Below are 25,242 nucleotides of genomic sequence, written 5' to 3' on the forward strand. Positions count from 1 at the left end.
TTGTTTACGATGGAAATGAAACAGTTGTCTGTAATTTACAAGTGTTGAGCTGATTCAAGGGTTTGGGTCAAGTTTTTGGGGCTGCGTTTCAGTATTGTTAGAGGTTTTGGTCGAGTTGCATCATGTTGGACCAAGTATTGCTTCGGTTTTAGAATATATTTTGGGTCGAGTTGTGGGTCAAGTGTCATGATTTTGGGTCGTGAGTCGTCATGTTTCGTCATGTTGGTCGAGTGACATCATGTTCGGTTCGGTTTCATCATGTTGGGTCGTGTTTCATCATGTTTTGTCGTGTTGGGTCGAGTGACATCATGTTTAGTTGAGTTTCATCATTTTGGATCGTGTTGCATCATGTTGGGTCGCATCTCATCATGTTCGGTCGGGTTTCATCATTTTGTGTCGCATCTCATAATGTTTGGTCAAGTTCCATCACGTTGAGTCAGTTTTTATTGAAATAAATATTTTAAATTAATAATTTTTCTATTATAATGGATTGATTGTACCATGTAAAATATGTTTTATAATTTTATAGAATATACCAACAGTCATTGTTTTTGAATATGATAGTAAATGAGAAAGTAATGAAGATAATATATTTAAATGACGTCAATGGTTTACTGGTAAGTGGACAGCTATTCCTTTGGATTCCGAAATTTGTTCGATGGAATATTTACGATGTGAGATATACAGAGTATGAATCTAAGTGGCACAGAACAATTGAAATTGAGTTATTTACCATATGTGAAGCATTGCAATATTCCTCCTATGTATATTAAGAATGATAATGATTTGAAAACGCACTTATATTTTGGCTGTGCAAGAGACAGACATGTGCTTTATGTCGAAGTTGAATGCACTATTGTTGCTACTTTGGATGTTGTTGAGACGGATATAACTTTTGACACTGATTGCATTGTGGCCGTTGATATAAATGTGAATTATTTGAATGATGGACATGTGAATAATGAATACAATGATGGTAACGAAAAAGATTTGTATGATGACTATTTTGATCGAACTTTTGTCTTTAATCATTGTTGCAAAAATGAAGTATTCGAAGATATGAAGAATGTTTGTTCAAATCAGGATATAGAAATAAATAATTTCTCGGTAGGGAAAATGATGTGGACACATGGCTGAGGTGTATGTTGATGATAATATCTTCATTCAGCAAAATGATATCGAGCACATTGTTTTGCATTCTGATGATATTGAGATTCATGTGCAGGCTAGTAATGATACATATTCATTCAGCTAAGGTTCTAACTTCTATATTGGTTAGGTATTTTGAAACAAGGCTACCGTGAAAAAAGAATTATCCAATTTTTTTATTTTTTTTTGTTTTGGTTTTTTNTAAGATGATGCTATCCGCCTCCATCCCCGAACCAGAAAATCAAACTCATATATTTAATTGGTTCAAAAAATCTCTCCATACCCTCCTCAATTCGGGTCGAGTACCTGATTCTCCCACGAGTTCGGAGAAAACTATCATCCCTAATATATATTTGAAAATTAATTTTCTTTTTTTAAACCTTAAATTTAATATTTGGCTACATATATACATAATTATTTGAAATTTGGAATTCATTAAAAAAAAATTTAATATTATTTTAATAGTACTAAAGTTTATTTAATTAATTTTCTAGTTTTAAAAAATTATATAACTATGATTGATAAATTAAAAGACGAGGACAACATAATAATTTTATTAACTCTAATTATTATAAAATTCGAGTCAAATGTGAGATGATAAAAGGATATTGAATCTTATTTTTCACATCAAACGGTGTTTATTTTTTTTTAGGAAAAAATAAATCAATTTTCTTAACACATCTAATTTTACATTATATATTGTAAAATAAGTAAATTAAACCAGGTAAGTCCTGGCCAAAACCAAGTTAATATTTGTAGTATAATTTTACAATCATTTAGTGGTTTTTTTTAAGGTATTCTTTAATTTGAATTTTACATAATTCAAGTAAAAACTAGAAGTTTTGAAAGGAACTTATAGCCACTTGCCACCAATAATAAATAATAACGGCCCTAACATATTTGTCATGTTTGTAAAAATTAACGATAAATTCGAACCTTACGGATTTGAGATCATGATTATTTTTATTTTGGTGTGAATTGAAAAGAGACATGATAGTTTAATTTAGATGAAAATTTGAATAAGAAATTGATGAATATTTAATTAAAATTTTAATATATTGTCTTTAAAAAGGATATTTTCAGAATGTTGGTTTCATCGTCAAAAGTTAATTACTCGAATTTAAATTTAATTAATGATCATCATCATAGCACATTTTACCCAGTTGTGAGGTCGACCGCACGAATATTAATTCTTCAAACTAAGCAATTTTCTTATATACCATCTCTTAACTTTAATTAATGATAAATAAAGAAAATATCCACATGTGCAACTAAAAGTATTTTCATAGATTATATATATAGATATGTATGGCGTAAAACAACTTTTCTCGAAATTTTTTTTTGCAATAGTCTTACTGTTTTGGAAATAATTTTATTTCAAATTCCCATATATTTAAAGAATTTGGAAAGAAAAAAATATATAAATTATCCGTTTCACCCAAAACCCTTCCACGTATTTTCGTAATTGTATTGTACATTATTATTTCCAATTAAATTTATTACAATTACATAAAATTTTAATATTATAGTGTGTTTTTCTAGTGATATGATTACTTAAAATTTTAAAATACTCGACATGCATGCTATTAAAAACCTAACAATCGCCAGACTTGTGACACATTTAACGTCAATGTTCTAAGTTGAGACGATGTTTTGGTTCGTGATTTGATTGTAACAAATCTATTTCTCAATTTAAAACAAATAAAGACAAAAATCTAACATTTTCTTATTGAAATAAAGTTTTTTTTAACATGATACTTCTAAAACAAATTCGAATATATACCACACTGTCCAATTCATTTTGTATGATCAAACACTTACCGTGATTTAGTTTTGATATCAATTGTAAAATCGAATATTTGTCGTTTTATTAAAAATTATAGTTGATGGTATTTTACACCATTTTGGTGCAACCAATCTTCTTCCGCCCATTCCTCTGCGCCAAATTTGACGCAGAGGTCTTTTTTTAAAAAAATTTTTTATTTATATTTATTATAAATATTTGTATTAAAAATTATAAATATTATTTAAATAATAGTATAATGTTTATTTTATTATTTTAATAATTAGATATTTAATTATAAAATTTAAAAATAATAATTGTTGATTTTTAAAATATTTATTTATTTATTTATTTTAATTATTAATAATTAACGACTAATTTGATTTAATGATTTATAATTAATATAATTTTAATAAAAATACAAAAAATTAATATAACAATACAATTCATAAATAAATTGAAAAAAATAATTGAAATACAAACGCAACTCGAAACACATAATTCAAATACAAATGCAAATAAGAAGACAGTAATCAAAAGGAAAATACATTTAGAAGATAAACAAACTAGATAATCAATAATCTGGTAAATTTGATCCGGATCCACCAAAATCATCCAAATATTTTCCAAACGTGTCATCTTGTTGTCCATGTCTTTCTCTTTTTTGCATAATTTTTGCTTGTTCAATTCGAACTATTTCACACATTTCTGGATCGCAAATTATACTTAAATCCATGTACATAACTCTATTCTCCTCTTGAAGGGCAGCCAATGCCATTTATTGTTGTCGAGTTTCAATTTATTTTGTTGATTTTCCAATTTCAATTTATCATTTTGCAATTTTAGCATTCGAATATCATAATGTTGTTGAAGTTCAGTGGAGCCCTTTTCTAGTATATTCATAAGATTGTGATGTTATTGTTTAATCGTAGATAATAATTCTGAAATGTTGTCATATTTTTTTTTCTTTAATTTTGCTTTTTTAACTCCAATAGGTCGCTCGGATGAAGTGTCACCTGCATTTTCATCACTGCTTAAATTAATTGAAAAGAAATGCAATCCAGGAGAACCTGATATTGGAGTATCTGGTGTCTGAGTTTCTGAATGTGACGAATCCAAGTTTGTGACATGAATTTTAGGTACTGGACTCGATGGATTGATGTTACTGGAGAATTTTTCAATATCTTTTATAATAGGCCACACATGATCAAATTTGAATTTTTTAATATAATTAGAATCTTGCATGAACAGATCTTTTGCTCTATCAAACTGCACGAAAATACACGACTCGTAGAAGAGTTTAAACTAGTAAAGAAAATAATCTATATAAAAAAATACTTACAATATCATCTTCAGATGCACCACTAGGTTTGAGAGTTTCAATTTGGCGAACGCATCATCTTAATCTTCCAATGTGACGGAGTACAACTTTCATGCGACACTACAATGATCTTTTGTTATGTAGTTGTAGAGAGTTTGGTTTGGTGATGTTGTAAGCTTCTTCGACACGAGTCCAAAATTGGTCTTTGGATTGGTTGATGCGTATGATATGATTTTGTGTTATGTCAAGAGATACATGACATAGAATCATGTCTTCTTCAACGCTGTAAGAAGCAGTTCTAGCATTGGATGTCATTAGCTTGCTTGGAAAATGATAATAAGATTGAGATTGTAGGTGTCATGATTTTATAATCTGGATATAGTTTATTTATACTGAAAAGACGATAAGATTGTAATCTCATCAAAGGATCAATTACATATAATATGATATAACGGTCCTTTTGTAGATAGGATTGGAATCTAATCAAATGGTCATGATCTAGATAGAAAATCTAATCATACGGTCTTGATGTAGATAAGAATGTAATACATCCAACGGATATGATCTAGATAGGAAATATAATCCAATGGTCCTGATGCAGATAGGAATAAAATCCATCCAACGGCCATAATCTAGAAAAGAAATCTAATCCAACGCTCGTGATGTAGATATGAATGTAATCCATCCAACGGTAATAATCTAAATAGGAAATCTAATCCAACGCTCCTGATATATATAGGAATGCAATCCATCTAAATATCATATCCTTAACAACTATAATATGATGTGATCGAATTATCCTATTTTCCCACACAACACATTTTACATTTTCATGATCTTGAAAATGAATTCTCATTTCCAATCTCATATATCGTCTTCTAGCTCATCTTCATTATCGGAAAATGAGGATGAAACACAAAACTATTGTATGAATGTTGTTGAGCATTTTGAAAACAAAAGAAAAGCAATTTTAAATGTTATAGCTCAAGAGCAAGAGTTGGCTGTTGCGTATATCATCCAACAAGAGCAAGTAACACACAAGGGTTCAATTACAGGTCACGTAGTCATCCATCGTGATCGGAAAATCGTCGATCGTAATTCGTTCAATGATTACTTTGCTGAGAACCCAACATATAATGAAACAATGTTTCGAAGACGATTTCGAATGTCTCGAAATTTGTTCCTTCGTATCGTTGTTGTGGTAAAAAATCATGATGCTTATTTCACACAACGAAATGATGGTGTGGGGCGGCTTGGTCTATCAAAAATTCAAAACATGACAGCCTCGTTGCGAATTCTAGCATATGCTTTATCCGCGGATGCTACTGACGAATATATCAAAATTGGAGAATCTACTGCAATTGAGTGTATGCAATAGTTTTGTCGGGCTATAGTGGAAGTTTTTGCGGAACAAAACTTGAGATCACCTACATCCAATGATATTGCCAGAATAATGTATATTGGTGAACAACGAAGATTCCCGGGGATGTTGGGAAGCCTCGATTGTATGCACTGGAAGTGGACAAATTGCCCCACGGCTTGGGCGAGTCAATATGCAGGTCATAGTAGTTCTCCAACAATCATTTTAAAAGCGGTAGCTGATTACGATCTTTGGATATGGCATGCATATTTTGGTATGCTCGGATCCAATAATGACATAAATGTTTTGGAGGCGTCCGATCTATTCTCCAACCTTGCACAAGGTATTGCTCCTACTGCTCATTATAGAATTGGACAAAAAGAATATGATATGGGATATCATTTAGCTAATGGTATTTATCTGAAATGGTCAACTATTATGCAAAGTATTCATTATCCAAAGGGTCCGAAAAAGAAATATTTTGCAATGAAACAAGAATCCTGTAGAAAAGACGTGGAACGCGCATTTGGCGTTCTTCAATCACGATTTGCAATTGTGGCATTCCCAACACGTGATTGGACGTCATTTACATGGCATAATGAAATCTTGTATCATAATGCACAATATGATTATCGAAGATGAACGTGACCTTTGTGCACCCATTCAAGATACGAGAGAAACACCAACTTCGGACATAGAAATGGTTGTTGATAAGCATATCAAATTTCAAAAATTTCTCAATCGATATAAAATAATGAAAGACAAATATGATCAGTTCGCACTACGAAATGTTTTAATTGATCATTTGTGGGATGAATATAATCATTCAAATGTTTGAAGTTGTATTCTTATTATATTTGAAGTTGTACATGTATTATGTTTGAATTTGTATTCATATTTTTCATTTAAATATTTTTTGTATATTAATTCATATTTTATATAATTTAATTAATATTATATAATTAAATTATAAACTTAAATATTATTATTTAAATTTATTAATAATAAAAAATTAAGCATAATTAAAATTATATCAAATAAAATATAATAATTAATATATATAAAATAAAAAAATATTTTAAGAATATTCTTTTTAGTGTAAGATTTGAAATAAATGGATTGAAGATAGATGTCGTATTTGGTGCAAAAATCGCACTATTTTAGTGTAAAATTTGCACTTTGTTGTTGGAAATGATCTTAAACAGCTGAAATTATTGTACTCCATCACACTTCTTTGACAAAGATTTTCAGAATTTTTCAAAAAGTTTATATAAAAGAACGCATGCTAAGTAAACATTAAACCAAAATGCAAGGGGAAAAATGCTATATAACTAGAATGGATTAAACACAAGTAACTAATCGATCAAATTCCAAATGGAGGGAAAAAGCTTATATAGCGAATTAATAGAGTCGAATATCAAGTGCAAACTATAAACTTAATTGAGTTCAAGATTCTCCTTATTTCCGTTAATCAATGGCAATTATGAGAAATCCCACAGAAACATACATGAGCAAAACGGGGTAAAGTGCAAGAGCTTTTCTCCTCGGGTTTACAGCAGAACTCATGAATGGATAAGCCGCCCACGAACTCCACGCCAATGTCACCGCAACTACAATAATTTTGACTATTACGTTGTCTTTCAACATGCAAATTAAGGCACCGACGTCGAGAGGAAACAGGCAGTAACCTAAGAGACTCAGGCTCTGGAAGAAGATGATGTGACCACCCTAAACATGCACGGAAAATCAGAGTGAAAATAAGGTTTTTTTGGTACAACCGGATGAGCATAGATTATTGTTAAATTTGTTCATAATAGAAAGAAAATTTATGAGGGCACGGTGTGTGCAAGTGAGTAATGAATTGGACATAGTCTATGTTGTTCGGAGAAGTTATCTCTGGTCTGTCTTTTTATTTTTTTGTCCGTGAGAGGGAGAGAAGAAATTACCAGCAGTAATACATTCAGGGTCAGAATGACAGCACCCGCAGCGAGAAGCGCAAATGCAACAGCAAAAACTTCGGACTGTATAGGGATACAAATTGGCAAATGAAAAGTTAATTAACCAAGAAGAAAACTTTTGACATGATAAACAATTAATTAATCCATAGTTATTAAAAGCACCTAAGAAGAACACCTAGACTCAATGCCCAGGGAAGCACAATTCTTTTGCCTAAAGGCCCACCAAGGCTCAGTCCTTCAAGGTGCACACCTTGGCCTTGAAGCATATACATCTAGATGTGCCACAAAGGCTCAGGACCTCTTTCACCTCAAATGAAAGGAATTGCACATTTTAAGTGAAATCCAATTTTGTCTAATGACTACTTGTTTTATGGAAGTTCCATGGCTCATCAAATTTATATTGGATGTAATAATGCACCTAAACTCTAAAATATTATTCCTTATGCACCCCACTTCAATAACGTCTCACTTTGACAAGATACGTGCTTTGAACTTCACCTATATCCAAAGCTACAGGGCACGGTGTGCCATAGCACACTTTGAGCTTTTATAACTATAGAAACTAGCAATTTTATGGCATATAGTATACCAAGGTTGTAAATGGCGGGAGGCGGTGGCAGGGCGGGAGGTGACCGCCTACCGCCTCGGCCGCCTAGGCGGTTGAATTTTTTTAAGTAATTTTTTTATAGATAATCATAAATAATCATGCAATATAATCACAAATAGTCAATATTTTTTATTTAAAATGTGCAATTAAATCATATTTAAACACAAAGAAGCTTCATACAATATAATATCATCTAGATAATGTGCAATTAATAAAGATTCATCATCATATTAATGCTAGCAAAGTAATATAATTACTTTTACCAAAAAACTAAGTTTAAATTTCAAAGTTTCAATTAATTATCCATCATTAGAACAAGTAGTAGACTAAACAGAATATTCAAGTTATGCATTACATATTATTAAAAAAGTATGATAAATAATAAATACGCAATGCCTAACCTAAATATTCTAATTGCTGGCGGCGATCGGCGGCTGTGGCGACGGGCGGCGGGCGGCGGGCAGTGTGTGGTGATTGAGACTTGAGAGTTGAGAGTGAAAACCAAAAATAAAATAAAGAAAGTGAGGTGTACTAGGGTTTCGATATTTAAAATTAGTTGACTTTGACTACGTTTTTAAAATTGTTGACTACAATTTTAAAATCTTGACTGCCCGCCTGCTCGCCGCCTCGACCCGCCTCCCCAATGCCGTATAGCTTGGACCGCCTAAAACACCCGCCTCATGCATCCATTTAGAACACTGTAGTATACAAATTATACTTTTTAGAAGAACACAAAAATCCGCCGCAACCTGTCTGGTATTAGAATAGATGTTACAGTCTTCAATAATCTTATGGGTCCTAATGTTCTTATGGGCCCTAATGTATTAGTTTTAGGCCCAAGAGTTTCAAGTAATAGGAAGAATCTAGACATAGGGGAGAAGTAAATAAAACATGAGGCAAGAGAGGGGTTCCAGGCATTCTATTATTTTTTATCATGAATTGTAACTAGCTGTGCTAGGGAGAGTACAGAGGCTACCTCTGGGTTTGTTTTCCTTTGTTTATTTCATCAAATCAATACAATCCGCATTATATTTTTGTTCTTTTGTTCTTGAGTTCTGTGAAGCTCAGGTGAATTCTAACAATAGATTATTCAATCACAGCTTTCCAAACTATTTTTATTTCCTTCTCATAATCTGGTCACAGAAAAATCGTAGCAGAATATTTCAGTGGATATAAGTTTAGGGTTCAATATAAAGCAACCAAATTCAGTAACCTAAGGAAAATTGAAACCCAAAAGCTAAATGGATCAGAGGAACTAAAACACATAAGCTACACAAGAAGTGAATTCCAAACAACAGAAGTTTCCATATCGTTTTGTTAGCATCATGTTGCCAATTTTGCAGTAGGGGAAACTCAATGAAATGTAAGAAAATGAGGAGAAACTATGGTCGCAAGGAAATTATAGTTCAAGATGCAGGTCATGTAGTATATGGTTTTCTTCTTCTGCATCATACTCTTCAACTCAAACATGTTATCAGCCAGAATCACGTGAGTGTGTGTGTGTATTTGTGTGTGTGGTGGGGAGGAGGGTGTAATGCCTGTAAGATGCAAACAAATTTATCAAACAACTGGGGTTTACCGGTACACATAGACCCAAAATAAATGTCTGTAACATGCAATCCTTCCCGATCTATTAAATAAATTTCTAGTACTTCTCAGATAACCATTACTACAGGAATGAATATATGAACTCTCTACAACACTCTAAAGGAATTGAAACCAGAACTTTCCACTTCATTCCAGGCTAAACGTGCTCATTGCAAATTATGAGCCTATCTTTAGCATTTGAATTGCTCATCAGACGTGCATGACCACGTTAAAATTAGACATAAAACGTTTAGCACAAAACACAGTGAGTGCATATCACTCTAAGAAAATGGGTACAAAATAAAAATCACATGGAACTGAAAAAAGAACGGTAATTATGATCTTGAACCAGACTTGCAATTAAAATCTACATTCACGCTCTCTTGCATGCATAGACAGCGAGCACAAGAAGAAATTCAAGCAACGTAATCAGTTTAACTCAAATAGTAATAATGATAAAATGTAAAGCCGCAAGACAGATAGCCGCCACACCTTCTTAACGGAAGCAGACCAGGATAGAGTGAGGCCGAGGAATACGATGAAGAAAAATGGTCCCCACAAATCCCAGTCTCTCAAGGCCTTACCCGGATCCTCCCTATATGGATTTGGGAAAACAACCAGCTTCAAATTGCTCCCTATCCTCGAGAAATCCCGCTTCACCGTATCCCAGACAGGCTCTGTCAGAGTATTTGGCGGCGACCCAAATCCAGATGCGGATATATTGGTGGTGGCAGAGGGTAAATGTGGAGAGGAAATCGGAGGCCTGGGGGGAGCTGCGGCGGATGGGATGGGGGTGGGCTTGGGGATGGTGGGAGGAGGAAGATTTGAAGGTATGAAGGAGGGAGGTGGCGGGGGAGTGGAAGAGACGGGGATGGAGGCGCGTGGAGGGGACGGAGGGCGGGCGGGGAGGACGGAGGTGGGGTAGTAGTTGATGAGGTTCTCGATTTCGTCGATGTCCGATTGCGAGCTGGAGCTAAGCGGGATTGTGTCACTGTGAGACATTCTGGGTCTGGAAATGAAGCACTAACGTGTAAGAGCGACCACGGCGGCGCCGGTTGTGGTGGCGCGGTGGGGGTAGGGGATGATGGAGATCGGGGAGCCGACTAGAGCAAACTAATTTGTTGTTGGAAAATAATTTAATTTTAGGTTATTTTTCGTTTTTCCTTTTTCTTCAAAATTAAGTAACGGTGACATTGACCTTTGCAATAGTTGAAGTTTTTGTCAGTATAATAATATTCTTCTTTTATATGTATCATATAAAAAATTGAAATTTAAAATAAATTTAAAATTTCTGATTTTAAATAATTTTTTACATAAATTATATTATTCATGGAAAAAAAAAGCTTTAAAAAGAAAGAGATGTATTTTTGGGATTATAATAAAAATTCAGCTAAAATATGATTTCAATTAATATGGTAGTGTTTGTAAATTCTTATAAATGACTATAAAATTTTTCTAGTATAGATACATATAGATTAACCTACTGTTTTTTTCAAGAAAAAATTTATTTCCGTTTTTCTTTGGATTGGAAAAGCAAATTTAGTTTATTAATAAAAATGTATACCTATCTAAATTATGTTTTGTAGTTTAGATTTTACCTCAAATATAAAATGGCTAACATTTTATTTTATCATTGTTAATAATAAATAAATTTATCCATTTAAACGGTGCGATCCATATTATTTTTAGAAATTTCCATCAAACTGTTGTATACCGTGTAATTTAATTTTTTCTTAGAATTGTTATTTAGTTAATAAATTAGATAAAAAAAATAAAAAAACAATGCGAGAATACACATGATCCAAACATAAAAATTAGTCGCACAAAATATTTTCCAAAAAACTCATGCTGCGTAAGCACAAAACAGCTAAAAAAAGGCCAACAAAAATCCCATGGTAAAAATTATTATTGGCATGGAAAATCATGTTACAACAATCATCCAATTTTTTGCAACAATTATGTGATACTACCACAGTAATTTAATAAGGTCAAGTAACCCAACAAAATATATGAAAATTTTAACCCACTTCGAGGCAGGTAAAAAATGAATCAAAATTCAAGTGTGTAATGAAATTTCAAATCCAGCTGAATTAACAGTAAATTCAGGGCTTGAGAGCAATAGCAAGGCCAAGTTTTGGGGCATTGCTAGCTTTTGTGTCGTACTCGGCTGAAAAGGTTACGAGTGATTTAGGCCTCCATTCTCGTTGGCTCAAAATAGCAACTTTTCCATTGTCAGAGAATCTTGTCTTCACCAATGTGTGAGGATTGATCTGGTGCACACTTCCGATGCTGAAACTGTTCTCAAAGCTAGATAATCTGTGAGTCATTTCAGCTGCTATCTCTGTTCCGTTCACAGGATTTACTGAATGAAGATATGAAGCCTTAATGGTTTGTCCCTTATCAGTCCTGTCCAAGTGAAGATTGAACTTCTTCAACACAAGTATTGTACAAATTTTGTCTATAGGGAATCAGGGTCATTTAAGGTACCCAAAATACTAAAGGTTTCGGTTATTAATGGTCAAATAAATTACTCATGCAATTGATGCCACGTCAATATAAATTTACACAGAAAAATACTTTCCTTTTTAACTTGTCTCTGCTTGATAAATGTGCCTTCAAATTTGAAGTAGCAGTGCTCATTTTACTTTGGTTATTAATGGTCAAATAATGTGTTTGGGTCGATGATGGGCGGGTGAGAATATATAGCATGTATAACAGATTAACTTTAGTGAAGTAAGAAAATCAAGAAGGTGCAACATACAGTACAAGGGCCGCAGAAAAATCAGGATTGTTGAAGCTTATTCCAGCATTGCACTTGGTAAAAGAAGAAGACGTAGTATCAAAACTAATTTCACCACCAATCGCAATATCTTTGGAGCCAACTGCTGCAGCAACCTCCAGAAGAGGAGTTGGGTTCAGACCAATACTGGAATTGATGGCTGCACGACGATGAAAGTAATGCACATCAAGCTGAAAATGTGAAAATGTCAGTTGAGGTTAACTGTTCCAGAACTTGTTATTTTTCAGAACTACACATACAATAATTTTTATAATCCTGAACTTATGCATAGCTTTAGTGCATGAGTTACAGGAACGATAAAACCTAGGCGGAACCCAACAAGGGGCCACATAGCGGGAAGCATAACAAAGCCCGGTCAATCAGGAAAGGAATAGCTGCCCTACCGCAAGACCAATAGAGCTTGCCAGAAGAGTAGTAGAAGTTGTAAGCAAAGTATGTAGCCCCGACAGTGCTGTCAACCATTTAAGATAATCAAATGCAAACAACTTTCAACATAGACAATATGTGACTAAGACAAGCCAACTCTCTATAATGGCTAGTTTGCTCTTGTCTTATTCTGAGTATTAGTTCTTTTGTGCATGCACATACAGAGTGAAAACAGCACTGAAACAATCTTACCAAAGCATATTACCTAAATTCAGAACACACATAAAAAAACTTATGTAAAGCTTCGGATTCCAATCAATTGAACTATTGACGAGCCAATCACTTACATATTAGAGTAAATAAGGGAGATAAATGTACGAATCACAACGTACAATATGCATTTATGGCCAATCGGTCGAGTGAACTTTGATGTAGAGCCAGAGTATAGTGATATGTAGGTGTAAAAACTAAAATTGAGGTGATCTACGACGTGTAGAGACAAGACTGTGTAATGCCCATGTGCAGTGTACTCGAAACTGTATAAATCTTTTGTGGTAACAATCGATGATATTTCAACTGCTATTTATCATTACTGTGTCACTCAGCCGGTCAGGACATTTTAGATACGTTTTAATTGCAATTCCAATAGAGACGTGTTTTCAACCTTACCATCTCGCTATTGTTTTACAAATAGATTTCCCTGTACTGTGTTTTTACCACTTTTTTTGCTCTACTGATGTGTTTCAAATAATCACAAACAAATTAATAGATCAGCAGATCAGGGTAGGGGTAGAGGTAGAGGTAGAGGAAGAGGAATTCGAGGTGATAGAGATGGTGGTAGAGGAAGAGGACGACGAGGATATTTCAGAATTGATAAAGAGCAAGCAGTCTATCAAAATAAAGGCAGAAGCCGAAATCAATAATTTGACAGATCCAAGGTGGAGTGCTTTAGGTGTCATAGACAAGGTCATTATTGTTCTGAATGCTATGCTAAATTGCCTAATGATAAAGGAAAAAAAGAGAGGTCAAATTTTGCAAAAAAGAAAGAAGTTGAAACCTTGTTGATGGCTGCTCAAGTTGATGAATAACCTCAAGCAGAGGTATGGTACATGGATACTGGTTGCAGCAACCACATGTGTGGAAATAAGTCTTATTTTTCTTCCCTAAATGAATATTTTAGATTCACAGTAAGTTTTGGTCACAAGTCAACTCTACCGTGAACATCATGAGAAAAGGCGATATTATATTCGAACCAAGAATGGTTTCATAGAAACAATTTCAAATGTTTTTTATGTTCCTAACTTGAAAAGTAATCTGTCAAGTGCTGGTCAATTACAAGAGAAGGGTTATATATAAAAACAATTAAAAAGGGTTCTTGTGAAATATGATCCTTCAAGAGGTGCTATTGTTGCTATTCAAATGGGTTCGAACAGGCTGCTTCTCCAATCTTGTTTAATGACTCTAATAGAGGACACCTCATGGCTTTGGCATTTTCGTTACGGCCATTTGAATTTTAACGGCTAGAAGACACTATATCAGAAAAATATGGTAACTGGTCTTCCTCAAATTGTCCCTCCAAACAATGTGTGTGAAGAATGTATTATTGGGAAGTAACACCGGGAGCAGTTTCCACAAGAAAAATCATGGAGGACAAAGAAAGTCTTGGAATTGGTGTATTCCGACATTTGTGGACCTGTTAATCCATCTTCTAATGAAGGTAAAAAGTATTTCATTACTTTCATTGACGACTACTCTCGCAAGACTTGGGTTTATTTTTTCTCAAGGAGAAATTAGAAGCGATTGATATGTTTAAAAGCTGCGTCGCATGTGTTGAAAATGAAGCAGAAAGAACAATTCAAACTCTTTGCACTGATCGTGGTGGAGAGTATTGTTCAAAAGAATTTGAAAAGTTCTGTCGTGATCAAGGCATAAGAAGAGAACTCACAGCTGCCTATACCCGCAACAAAATGGTGTATCGGAGAGGAAAAACCGAACCATCCTCAACATGGTGAGAAGTTTGTGGCAAGAGGAAAGATTCCAAAGAATTTTTGGCCGGAGGCTGTGCATTGGAGTATTTATGTATTGAATAGAAGTCATACTTTTTCTATTCAAAACATGACACCGGAGGAGGCTTGGAGTGGACGAAAACCAGTTGCGGATCATTTCAAAAATTTTGGTTGAATCGCAGAGGAAGAAACGTGACGATAGGGTGAAAAATGTGTCTTCTTGGGGTAAGTGAAGTATCCAAAGCTTATAAATTATTTAATCCACTCACAAAGAAGATCGTGACAAGCACAGATGTTATTTTCGATGAGCGAAGCACCTGGAATTGGGAAGGGCAACAGCGTTCTCACATTGTTTTGGACAGAGCCATTGAAGAAGACGTAGAAAGACAACAGTTTTTAGAACAAAATTCTACAGAATCCACACTTGAAAGACCACAAGATCATGTTGCACCCTATGTAGCACAAATATTCCTAAAAAATATTTTCTGAATTATCGGACACGGATACAGATACGACTGTATCCATGTCCGATAAGGAAAAATCCCTGCCGTTAACTTTTTGTAGGTTTGACCAGTCGGATACGTCTTAGACACGGCTAAGATACGCCATAGACATGGCGAATTGATTTGACATATTTCCTATGACTTTAGGACAAATTCAAAACACATGAGAATAAGAGTAGTGTTTTTTTAAGAGAAAAGTACCATATTGTTGCAACATAACTATAAGAAAATTTTAAAACAATGATAAGCATAAATTGAGTAGTATTTGATAATTAATTCTTAAGAAATCTAAAAACAATGATGCGGAACAAATGGATAGATGTTTGACAATAAAAATACATTTTTCACTGAAAATAGTAAAAGAGAATATATATATATTTAATCTTTTATATCTATAATAGGAAAAAAATCAGAGAAATAACATTTGTCGAAACACAGTTCTTCGGAAATCTAAAAAATAATGACACAGAAACAATGAATAGATGTTTGATAATAACAAAAAAATATTTTTCACCAAAAATATTAAAGAGGATTTATATTTAATTTATTCTGTTTATAAAGTGTGAATAGAATGACAAAGTTTTTCACTGTAAGTTTTCTATTTTGTCTTTAAATTGTGTGTTGTTTAGATTAATTGCATGGACATTTGATGGAAAATGGGTGCCAAAAATTAGGTAAAAATGGGAATATAAAATTTATGGATAATGAAAAATGGCTATGAGTCTATAAATGCACCAAGAAAATTGAATGTATAACTGTATATTATGCTCAATTGTTGAAAGTCATAAATGCACTGTATAAAAAAAATTAAATTAAAATAAATGAAAAATATAACTTGTAAAAATTATTTAACAAAATAGTTTTTCATTCAAAAGGTACAAAATATACTAAAATTCAAAATAAATCAATCCCCGTTGCCAATTAATTAAATGATTAATAACAACAATGTTACACCTTAAAAAATTATCACTTGTATATGTACCAATTTACATGTATCAAAACTTTTTAGTTGGCAAAATACTTGTCTTTTTAAAATTTTGAAAATTATTAACGTACAATATTTGGTACATAAGTGATTTTTGCTTTACTTTTTGGGATTATTTTTTATTTTTATTTATTTAATGATTGATTTAGATACATCGGGCAACTTTAGTTGATTTTTTAAATTATCACATTGCATCAGGGAATATAATATTGCATATTTGTTTCCTTCATTCAAAATATTAAAGAGTTCGGAATTTGCTCACTTGTACAAAATGAAAGGAGAAAATAGAAATTAATCATAAATTGTTCTTGCATAATTTTAGAAAACATTTGTTTTATTTTAATTTTATTAGCGCTTAATAAATAACCATAAAAGTCATTATTAATGTACATAAAGTTGTACAATCATTTTTTTTTTAATCTGCAATCATATTTTTTTTTGAAACCTACAATCATATGTTTTTAATATGAATGATATCAACAATTAATAATTATGTGCTGAGAATGGTTGTCTTTTAGATAAAGTTGTCTTTATTGGGTTATATTACATATATTTACTATGAGACTTTTGTAAGTAGTTATAAAATTATATGTATCAATTATTGTATGAGTTTATTTGAATAATAACTGTTTATATCAATTGGAATAGTACAACATGTTTCATGTTAAATAATATACAACAAATCTAAGATTTCGACAAATTCTAAAACGAGGACCAAAGTATAAAGAATAAGTTCAAGATTTAATGACGACATTTTTTAATTTTAAATTATTTTCCATCAAATATATATGTATAGATCATAGACTGTGAGGATTATAACTTTTTTTAAAAAAAATTATGAGAAATNATATATGTTTGCAAGATACTAACAACTTCATGACTGAACAGATAAGCTTTATTTTTAGATTCAACATGGTTAAACAACAAAGCTAGTACCTTTCCGGACTTGTTGTCGGGCACATTGAAGCTAATTGCCGCTTTTGTCCCATGTAACACATCATCTACAGTCACCTTAATAAAAACCTGAAAACCATAGTAATATTCCTTATAAGAATAGAAAATATAATGATCTGATAACCAGCCAAGAGTGGAAGAGAAAGTTTCTAAATAAGTTCTTAAGTACTCTCCTTAAATGAACCTACATTAATACTAAAAGTCTTGAGTCAATCTGAATCTCGATAACTTTTTCTTACATTCGAGTAGGTATCGACTTTCACATCAACAGTAGTCCTTCCACTTCTGTACTGCGTACTTATATCACCAATAAAATTTTGATCCTTCTTTATACCAGTAGCTGTAATTCCCTGTCAAAAATATAACTCACTAGTTAAGAAACTCACACAGTTAATTGTTTCACACACGAAAATGTGAAGAAATTTCAGAATGTTGTGTACATTTCGACGAGCACCGAGTTCTTTCAATATTTCAATTTAGTGTATATTGACACAGTTTTAAACTTCTACTTCAGGAGAGGAAACATTATGCAACTGATTTAAAATCAATAACTTCTTCCTTGGAGTCCAACTCCAGTGAGCCCCGCTCAACGAAGAACAGGCCGACTCGAATGTTCCTTTTTTAAATAAGGATCATAATAACATAGAATACAGAAGAAACTTGAACACGAGATCCTAGTGAAATAGTAGGTAATTTGACAACCGACTTAGATTTAAATACAAAATTGAATTTAAAAAGACAATACAACCATTCCAGTAGAGCTTGGGACTGACAAGATGAACTTCTGATCATAATTGTAATCTTTGGTCAAAAGATCTGCATATAAAAAAATTTCAAATCAATAAATTAGGTCAAAAAGGTTTTCTGGCAGATAGAAAACAGTACTCTTCAAATACTACACGTTCAGTAAATCTTGCTAGACTACAAATTTGAGCAGGAAAAAATAAAAGAAAACATTACAACAAAAAATAAACCCAAGATGATAAAGCAATGTTCAAGCAAGATATTAGCCATGGTTAACCAGGCTCTCTATCCAACACATCAGAGGTCATGAAAACATTTTGAGAAACTTCTAATTTGTCAATAGCTACTTCCCTGCAGCTTTATGTAATGAAAAATACGATTGCAAAGTTAATCAACATTGACAAACTTTTCTCCACAGAAATAGTCCCCCAGTATCTTTTTTTCATAAAAAATTGCCACAATCAAGCACATCACAAGAAAAACTATGAAGACCACAGATTCTTTGATATATCCTTATATGAATGATGAGTACCAAGTTTCTAGCTGAAAGCTACTATCAACTTCCACAGAGGCATAGACCATAGATAGTTAAATACAAATTTGTATGTCGTTTAGCCGTTAGCGTAATGTTTATGATCCAAAGTATCATTATGTGAAACTATATATTGTCTCATAGCATCATTTTATATTACACAACAAAATATTTACTACATCGAACAAATTGAATTGATACTATTGACAATCTAGAGGGAACAAAATCAGAATTATGTAAGATAAGGAATATAATATAGTCATAAAAGACCCTAACTCCAAGTGTTTCACAGGAGATAGTGTATAAGCTGCTTTGGAAAATAATTAAATCCGGAGATATTTTTTCTCAAAAAAGAATACATAACAGATACTTGAGGAAAAGGGAACCCACAAGAGCCATCTTATTGGCCTGTGACCAAAATAACATGTTAATATCTTTCATGGCCCAACAAGAGTAAAAATATGAAGTTAGCAATGAAATGAATCGTGCATAGTACACATCAGCACAAATTTGAAGTTTCACTTCTTAATCTTAACAGGAAAAACTCAATAGATTCTGTCAAAATAAATTGATGCCGTGATTCAAAAATCATTCCTGTGACAGATAACCACACAACCATTTTCATACATATCTATTTTCATCTTCAGGCTAAGATTAAAAAAATTATAGAATCCATGAAATCAAAGTTGACCAGAACCAATAGCTTCATAAAGACATAATATTCCTTTGAAATACGAAATCAGGACTCTCATTAACTTGGTAATACCAATAGTTAATAAAAACCCACAAGACATGTACTTATGCCTGGGCATAAAGCACGCATCTTGGTGTGCCTTAAAAGCCAAAGGAGCTCTTTAGGAGAGCCCTAAATTAAAGGATTGTGTACTTCAAATGGTATCCAATACTACAGTCATTTATATTTGTCAGAGCTATAAAGGATGTTCATAAAGTTATTCAATAGCTTGTAAATGATAAAACATATGCAATCTAACACGATTTTCTTCATAAATCAAAATTTTAAAATAATATTGTTTAGTGTGCTTCACTCACTTACATAAGGCGCACAGCGCATTAGATGCACTTAATAACTATGGTAATACCGTAATATCAAAAAACCAACACAGAGGAGCACACCAAGCAAATATCATGTATATTAAGCTGAACATATCGTACATATAAAACTTGATAGACCTTGAAACATACTCGGGTAACAATCCAAGATCGCATAGCTCACGCAACCCATATATAAGGAATCTAAAATTCAAACACATAAATAAATTTAACAATGCACCTCTAGCACGCCTGCCAATTTCTGAAAATGGAGCGGGGCTGCCCGCCATCCTTTTTCGAACAAAAAGTTCAGGTTAAACCTGCAAAAATATTAGCAAACAGCTAGGAGTTAAATTCCATAACCAGAGGCACACAACTTCCCAAAACGAAAATAAAAACTAGAAAAAGGGATTCATACAATAAATAGTAGTTAATGCAAGTACCACATCGAAGTCAACCACAAAACCAAAGGATAAAGATTACGTTGATTTTACCTTGAGATGGAAAACAGAATCCACAAACCACAAGTAACTAACATAAAATTGAAATTAGGAAAAAAAAACGTTGAAAATCGATTAAAAAACTGTTTATATAAGAAATGTTACGCAGAAAAATATCAAGCCGCAGATGTAGAAAAGAGAACGTACGGCTGAAATAAAGAATCGCCGCCAAGCAACGACCACCGAGACAAGGCCGTTTGAATGAAAAGATGGAGGTTTGGTGGTAGAGACGGAAAGACGAGGGTTTAAACTGTAAGCTGACAGGACTAGAAACGGGCAGACTGATACCATTACCTATCCGTGATGGTGAATGGAACAAATCTGAGAGTCTATTGGGGGGTCAGTTAAAAAAACAGGGCTGAGATAAAAAGTATTTAAAAAATAAGGACTTTGATTTTTTTTAAAAAAAATAAGGAGTTGACTTTTGATTATTATACTAACAGCAATTAAACTTAATTAATTTTTATTTTTTTCTTCTCAATCGACACACATCTTCTCTCAATTAAAATTTACGAGTTTTTTTTCCCCAAATCGAGATATTGAATAGACCCAACAATCAATAGTCGACCATTGTTTGGTCGACCAAAGCTTGGTCAAAGACCAAAACTTTGATCGACCAAAACTTTGGTCGACCAACATGTTGGTCTTTGACCAAATCAATGATCGACCATTGGTCCACCAAAAGTTTGGTCGATTCACGCTTGTGTCGACTAAAACGTGGTCAAAATTTTCTTTTTCAATCAGTCGATCGATCAATGAAAATAAACAATAAATCGAAATAAATGTTAATATTATCAGATTATTAGTCATTACGTCGATTTGTGTTAAGAATTATAATCGGAAAGGAAATGAAAATGGGGTCGACGGAGAGGATTTAGGTTGAGTCGACTGATGAGAATAAATTATGTGTTTAAAATAAATATATATATATAATCAAATTTAATGATATATTTACACTTAAAACACAAGGACATTTAAGTAAATTGAGTCATGGATCCTTTTTTTTAAATACTTCAGAATGCACTCCCTTCTCCCCAAATCCCCCGTCTATTGGGTGGTCATGAATACTGTGTTACTCGCGGGTGAACCTTGCTTAATGTTGGCTTTCTTATAAAATTTTTTATAATTCATTTGATTTATATTTAAATGAGAATCAAAATATAATTATAAGAAAAAACGATGAATTATACTACAATTTTGATAGAAAACATTTTTGGTGAATATATTATGCATATTTTGGTGTCTTTGACGGTTTCTATATGTCCTCAAAATAGATATTGTGGGCTGTGTGTATTACTGAACTTAAATCTGGGCACAAATTCATGGCTAATCTCATGATAATAAACTAACATATATTTGACTAAAATTTTAAAGCTAAAATTAGATATATTTTAGCTAGATTATGATTCGAAATAAATAAATAATTCAAAATTCACCTCAATCATTGGATCGATATTACGAAAAATATTAGATCAATATAAAAATATATGTAGAAAAAACTTGTGTGAAGATTAATAAATATCATTAAAATTTTTGGTCAAAATGAATTAAAGAGACATACTCCCACTCATACCTTTTTCCGAGTGGGGGGAAATGTTGATAACAATTGGATCGTTCAACATATCAAATTTGAGATATTGGTATAATCAACGTACTTTATAAAATAACTAAAGGGTTTATCAATACCCACAAAACAAATAAATATCGAATTAGAGGTGCGTTATTTATTTATTAATTATTATCGCTTTTCTTTTTCTTTTTCTTTTTTTTGAAGAAGAAGAAGAGGTGGGTTATTTTGGTTTAAATAAATAAAATGTCGGCAATAGTTTTTCAAAATGGGGCCAGTCAAAACGTGTATTAAATGTATGCAAAAGGAAATTTCCACTGGCGGAAATTTCGTGGAAAGATGGAAGACGCGTTTTATACGTGTCTTCATACTGACAAGAAGTTCTATAAATAGAGCTCCCCTTTCATTCTGAAATCATCTCTTCTTCGAGTTTTCTCTCATCTTATAACATTCTATAATATTTGTGAGGTGTTTGTTCTCCTGTATTAAGAGAGTGTGTGTTCTCTTTGGAAACACAGTGAGTGGATTGTACACCGTAAAATATTATAGTGGAAATTCTTTTCATTTTGCCCGTGGTTTTTACCCTAATAATTTTTAGGGATTTTCCACGTAAATCTCGGTGTCCAGTTTTTTCTTTATTTTCGGGTTTATTATCTCAAATTCCACAAGTGGGACCAACAAGTAGTATCAGAGCCTTGGTTTAAAATTTCATAAAATTCTGAGTATGCTCTGTGGTTGCAGCCTAGACTGATCTTCCACATCAGAAAAGATTTTTTTGAGATTTTTTATTTAAGACGGGATTATTTTGTCCACTCTACTGAAATTGTTGTAGACATAATGGCGGGCAGGTACGATATAGAAAAGTTCAACGGAAGCAATTTTATGCTGTGGAAAATAAAGATACAAGCAGTTTTAAGAAAGGAGAATTGCTTGGCGGCTATTGGAGATTACGGATGATGGAAAGTGGAATGAGATGAATGACAACGCTGTTGACAATCTACACTTAGCTATAGCAGACGAAGTTTTGTCAAGTATCTCTGAGATAAAAACAGCCAAAGTTATCTGGGATACTCTGACAAAGATGTACGAGGTCAAGTCCCTACACAACATGATTTTCCTAAAGAGAAGGCTTTATACTCTTCGGATGGCGGAATCTTCATCGATGACCGACCATATCAACACACTGAATACTCTATTTGCCCAACTCACTTCCATGGGGCATAAAATAGGGAAAAATGAACGTGCGGAGCTTTTACTTCAAAGTCTACCAGATTCATATGATCAACTTATCATCAACATAACCAACAATATTCTTATGGGCTTTCTAAGATTCGATGATGTCTTAACTGCGGTTCTCGGAGAAGAAAGTCGGCGCAAGAATAAAGAAGACAGGTTGGTAACCTCGAAGCAGGCAGAGGCTTTATCGATGATAAGAGGAAGATTTATGGACCGTGACTCCAGTGGGAGTCAAAGACGATGTAGATCAAAGTCGAGAAGTAAGAAGAAAAATATTTACTGCTTTAAATGTGGCGGTAAAGAGCACTTCAAGAAAGAGTGTACGAGTATCGATAAAAGTTCTCAAGGAAATGTGGCCAGTACTTCAGGCAGTGGTGAAATATTATTCAGCGAAGCAGCAACTGTTGCAGAAGGCAGGCACAAATTTTGTGACACGTGGATTATGGATTCAGGAGCGACGTGGCACATGACGTCTCGGAAAGAATGGTTTGACCATTATGAACCAGTCTCAGGAGGATCTGTATTCATGAGAAATGATCATGCCTTGGAAATCGCTGGGGTCGGTACTATCAAAATTAAAATGTTTGATGGCACCATTCTCACCATACAGGAGGTACGACATGTGAAAGGACTGACGAAAAATCTTTTGTCCTTGGGGCAATTGGATGACATCGGGTGCAAAACTCGTATCGAGAACGGGATCATGAAAATTGTGAAAAGCGCGCTTGTGGTTATGAAGGCGGAAAATGTTGCTGCAAATCTGTATGTACTTTTGGGAGAAACACACAAAGAGGCAGAACTAGTTGTTGCATCAATTGGTTCAGGAGAAGAATTAACAATGTTATGGCATAGAAAGCTCGGGCATATGTCAGAACGAGGGTTGAAAATTCCCTCAGAACGGAAGCTGCTGCCGGGACTTACAAAAGTGTCATTACCCTTTTGTGAGCACTATGTTACCAGTAAACAACACAAATTAAAGTTTGGTACTTCTACTGCCAGGAGCAAAAGCATATTGGAGCTGATTCATTCGGATGTTTGGCAAGCACCGGTTGTATCCCTATGAGGAGCGAGATACTTTGTCTCGTTTATTGATGATTTCTCTAGGAGATGTTGAGTGTCTCCGATCAAGAAGAAATCAGATGTTTTCCATATCTTCAAATATTTCAAAGCGCGGGTTGAACTTGATTCTGAAAAGAAAATCAAGTGTCTGATGACTGACAATGGACGAGAATATACCAGTGACGAGTTTGATGCATTTTGTCAATATGAGGGCATCTAAAGACAATTCACGACGGCTTACACACCTCAACAGAATGGAGTGGCAGAGCGGATGAACAGAACTTTGTTGGACAGAACAAGAGCTATGTTAAGGACTGCGGGTCTAGACAAGTCATTTTGGGCGGAAGCAGTCAGAACCGCTTGTTATATTATCAATCGTTCTCCTTCAGTGGCGATTGATCTGAAGACTCAGATGGAGATGTGGACTGGGAAGCCAACAGATTATTCTCATTTGCATACATTTGGAAGTCATGTGTACGTTCTGTCGAATGAGCAAGAAAGATCGAAGTTGGATTCGAAATCCAGAAAATGTATCTTCGTGGGTTATGCTGATGGAGTAAAGGGGTTTCGCTTGTGGGATCCTACTGTTCACAAGCTTGTCATCAGCAAGGATGTTATCTTCGAGGAAGATAAAATAAAGGGAGACAAAGACACACTGAATTCAGAAACTACTATATTTCAGGTGGAAAATAGGACGGATGAAAGTCAAAATTCTTGTGAAGCAGTACCAGAGCACGAAGAACAAGAACATGTTGAGTCTGAAGTTTCCAATGTGAGGCAGTCAACTCGAGACAGAAGACCACCAGGTTGGCTTTCAGATTATGTCACTGAAAGCAATATTGCATATTGTCTATTATCAGAGGATGGTGAGCCATCGAGTTTCCACGAGGCTACTCAAAGCTCGGATGTATCCTTGTGGATGATAGCAATGCAAGAAGAGTTGGAGGATTAGACAAGAATAAAACTTGGGATCTTGTTACACTACCACAAGGGAGGAAAGCCATTGGAAATAGATGGGTCTATAAGATCAAACGTGATGGCAATAACAAAGTGGAGCGGTATCGTGCTAGATTGGTGGTAAAAGGGTATGCTCAGAAAGAAGGCATTGACTTCAATGAGATATTTTCTCATGTGGTTCGGCTTACAACAGTCAGAGTAGTGTTGGCATTGTGTGC

At 33.6% G+C, this 25,242-nt stretch overlaps 2 protein-coding genes and 1 pseudogene across 2 annotated transcripts; 1 reads left to right on the top strand and 2 right to left on the bottom strand.

Moving 5' to 3' along the window:
* Nucleotides 1-5,097: 5,097 nt before the first annotated feature.
* LOC140991268 (uncharacterized) lies at nucleotides 5,098-6,451 on the top strand (annotated as a pseudogene).
* Nucleotides 6,452-6,916: 465 nt separating this feature from the next.
* Nucleotides 6,917-10,909, bottom strand: LOC140956262 (protein YIP4b-like). Its single transcript, XM_073412967.1, has 3 exons — nucleotides 10,258-10,909; nucleotides 7,560-7,634; nucleotides 6,917-7,341 (listed from the first exon to the last, which is right to left on the bottom strand). The coding sequence occupies exons 1-3, from the start codon at nucleotides 10,765-10,767 to the stop codon at nucleotides 7,081-7,083; spliced, it is 846 nt and encodes a 281-aa protein (XP_073269068.1). The 5' UTR covers nucleotides 10,768-10,909; the 3' UTR covers nucleotides 6,917-7,080.
* A 741-nt stretch (nucleotides 10,910-11,650) lies between these two features.
* LOC140991629 (mitochondrial outer membrane protein porin 6-like) lies at nucleotides 11,651-20,509 on the bottom strand. The gene is made up of 7 exons (XM_073461709.1): nucleotides 20,353-20,509; nucleotides 19,947-20,025; nucleotides 18,128-18,195; nucleotides 17,619-17,729; nucleotides 17,362-17,448; nucleotides 12,527-12,735; nucleotides 11,651-12,171 (listed from the first exon to the last, which is right to left on the bottom strand). Exons 2-7 carry the CDS (start codon nucleotides 19,993-19,995, stop codon nucleotides 11,868-11,870), a joined length of 828 nt encoding a protein of 275 aa, XP_073317810.1. The 5' UTR covers nucleotides 19,996-20,025; nucleotides 20,353-20,509; the 3' UTR covers nucleotides 11,651-11,867.
* Between the last annotated feature and the right edge of the window lie 4,733 nt (nucleotides 20,510-25,242).

The sequence above is a fragment of the Primulina huaijiensis genome, chromosome 13 (assembly GCF_012295235.1).
Source record: "Primulina huaijiensis isolate GDHJ02 chromosome 13, ASM1229523v2, whole genome shotgun sequence".
Lineage (NCBI taxonomy): Eukaryota > Viridiplantae > Streptophyta > Magnoliopsida > Lamiales > Gesneriaceae > Primulina > Primulina huaijiensis.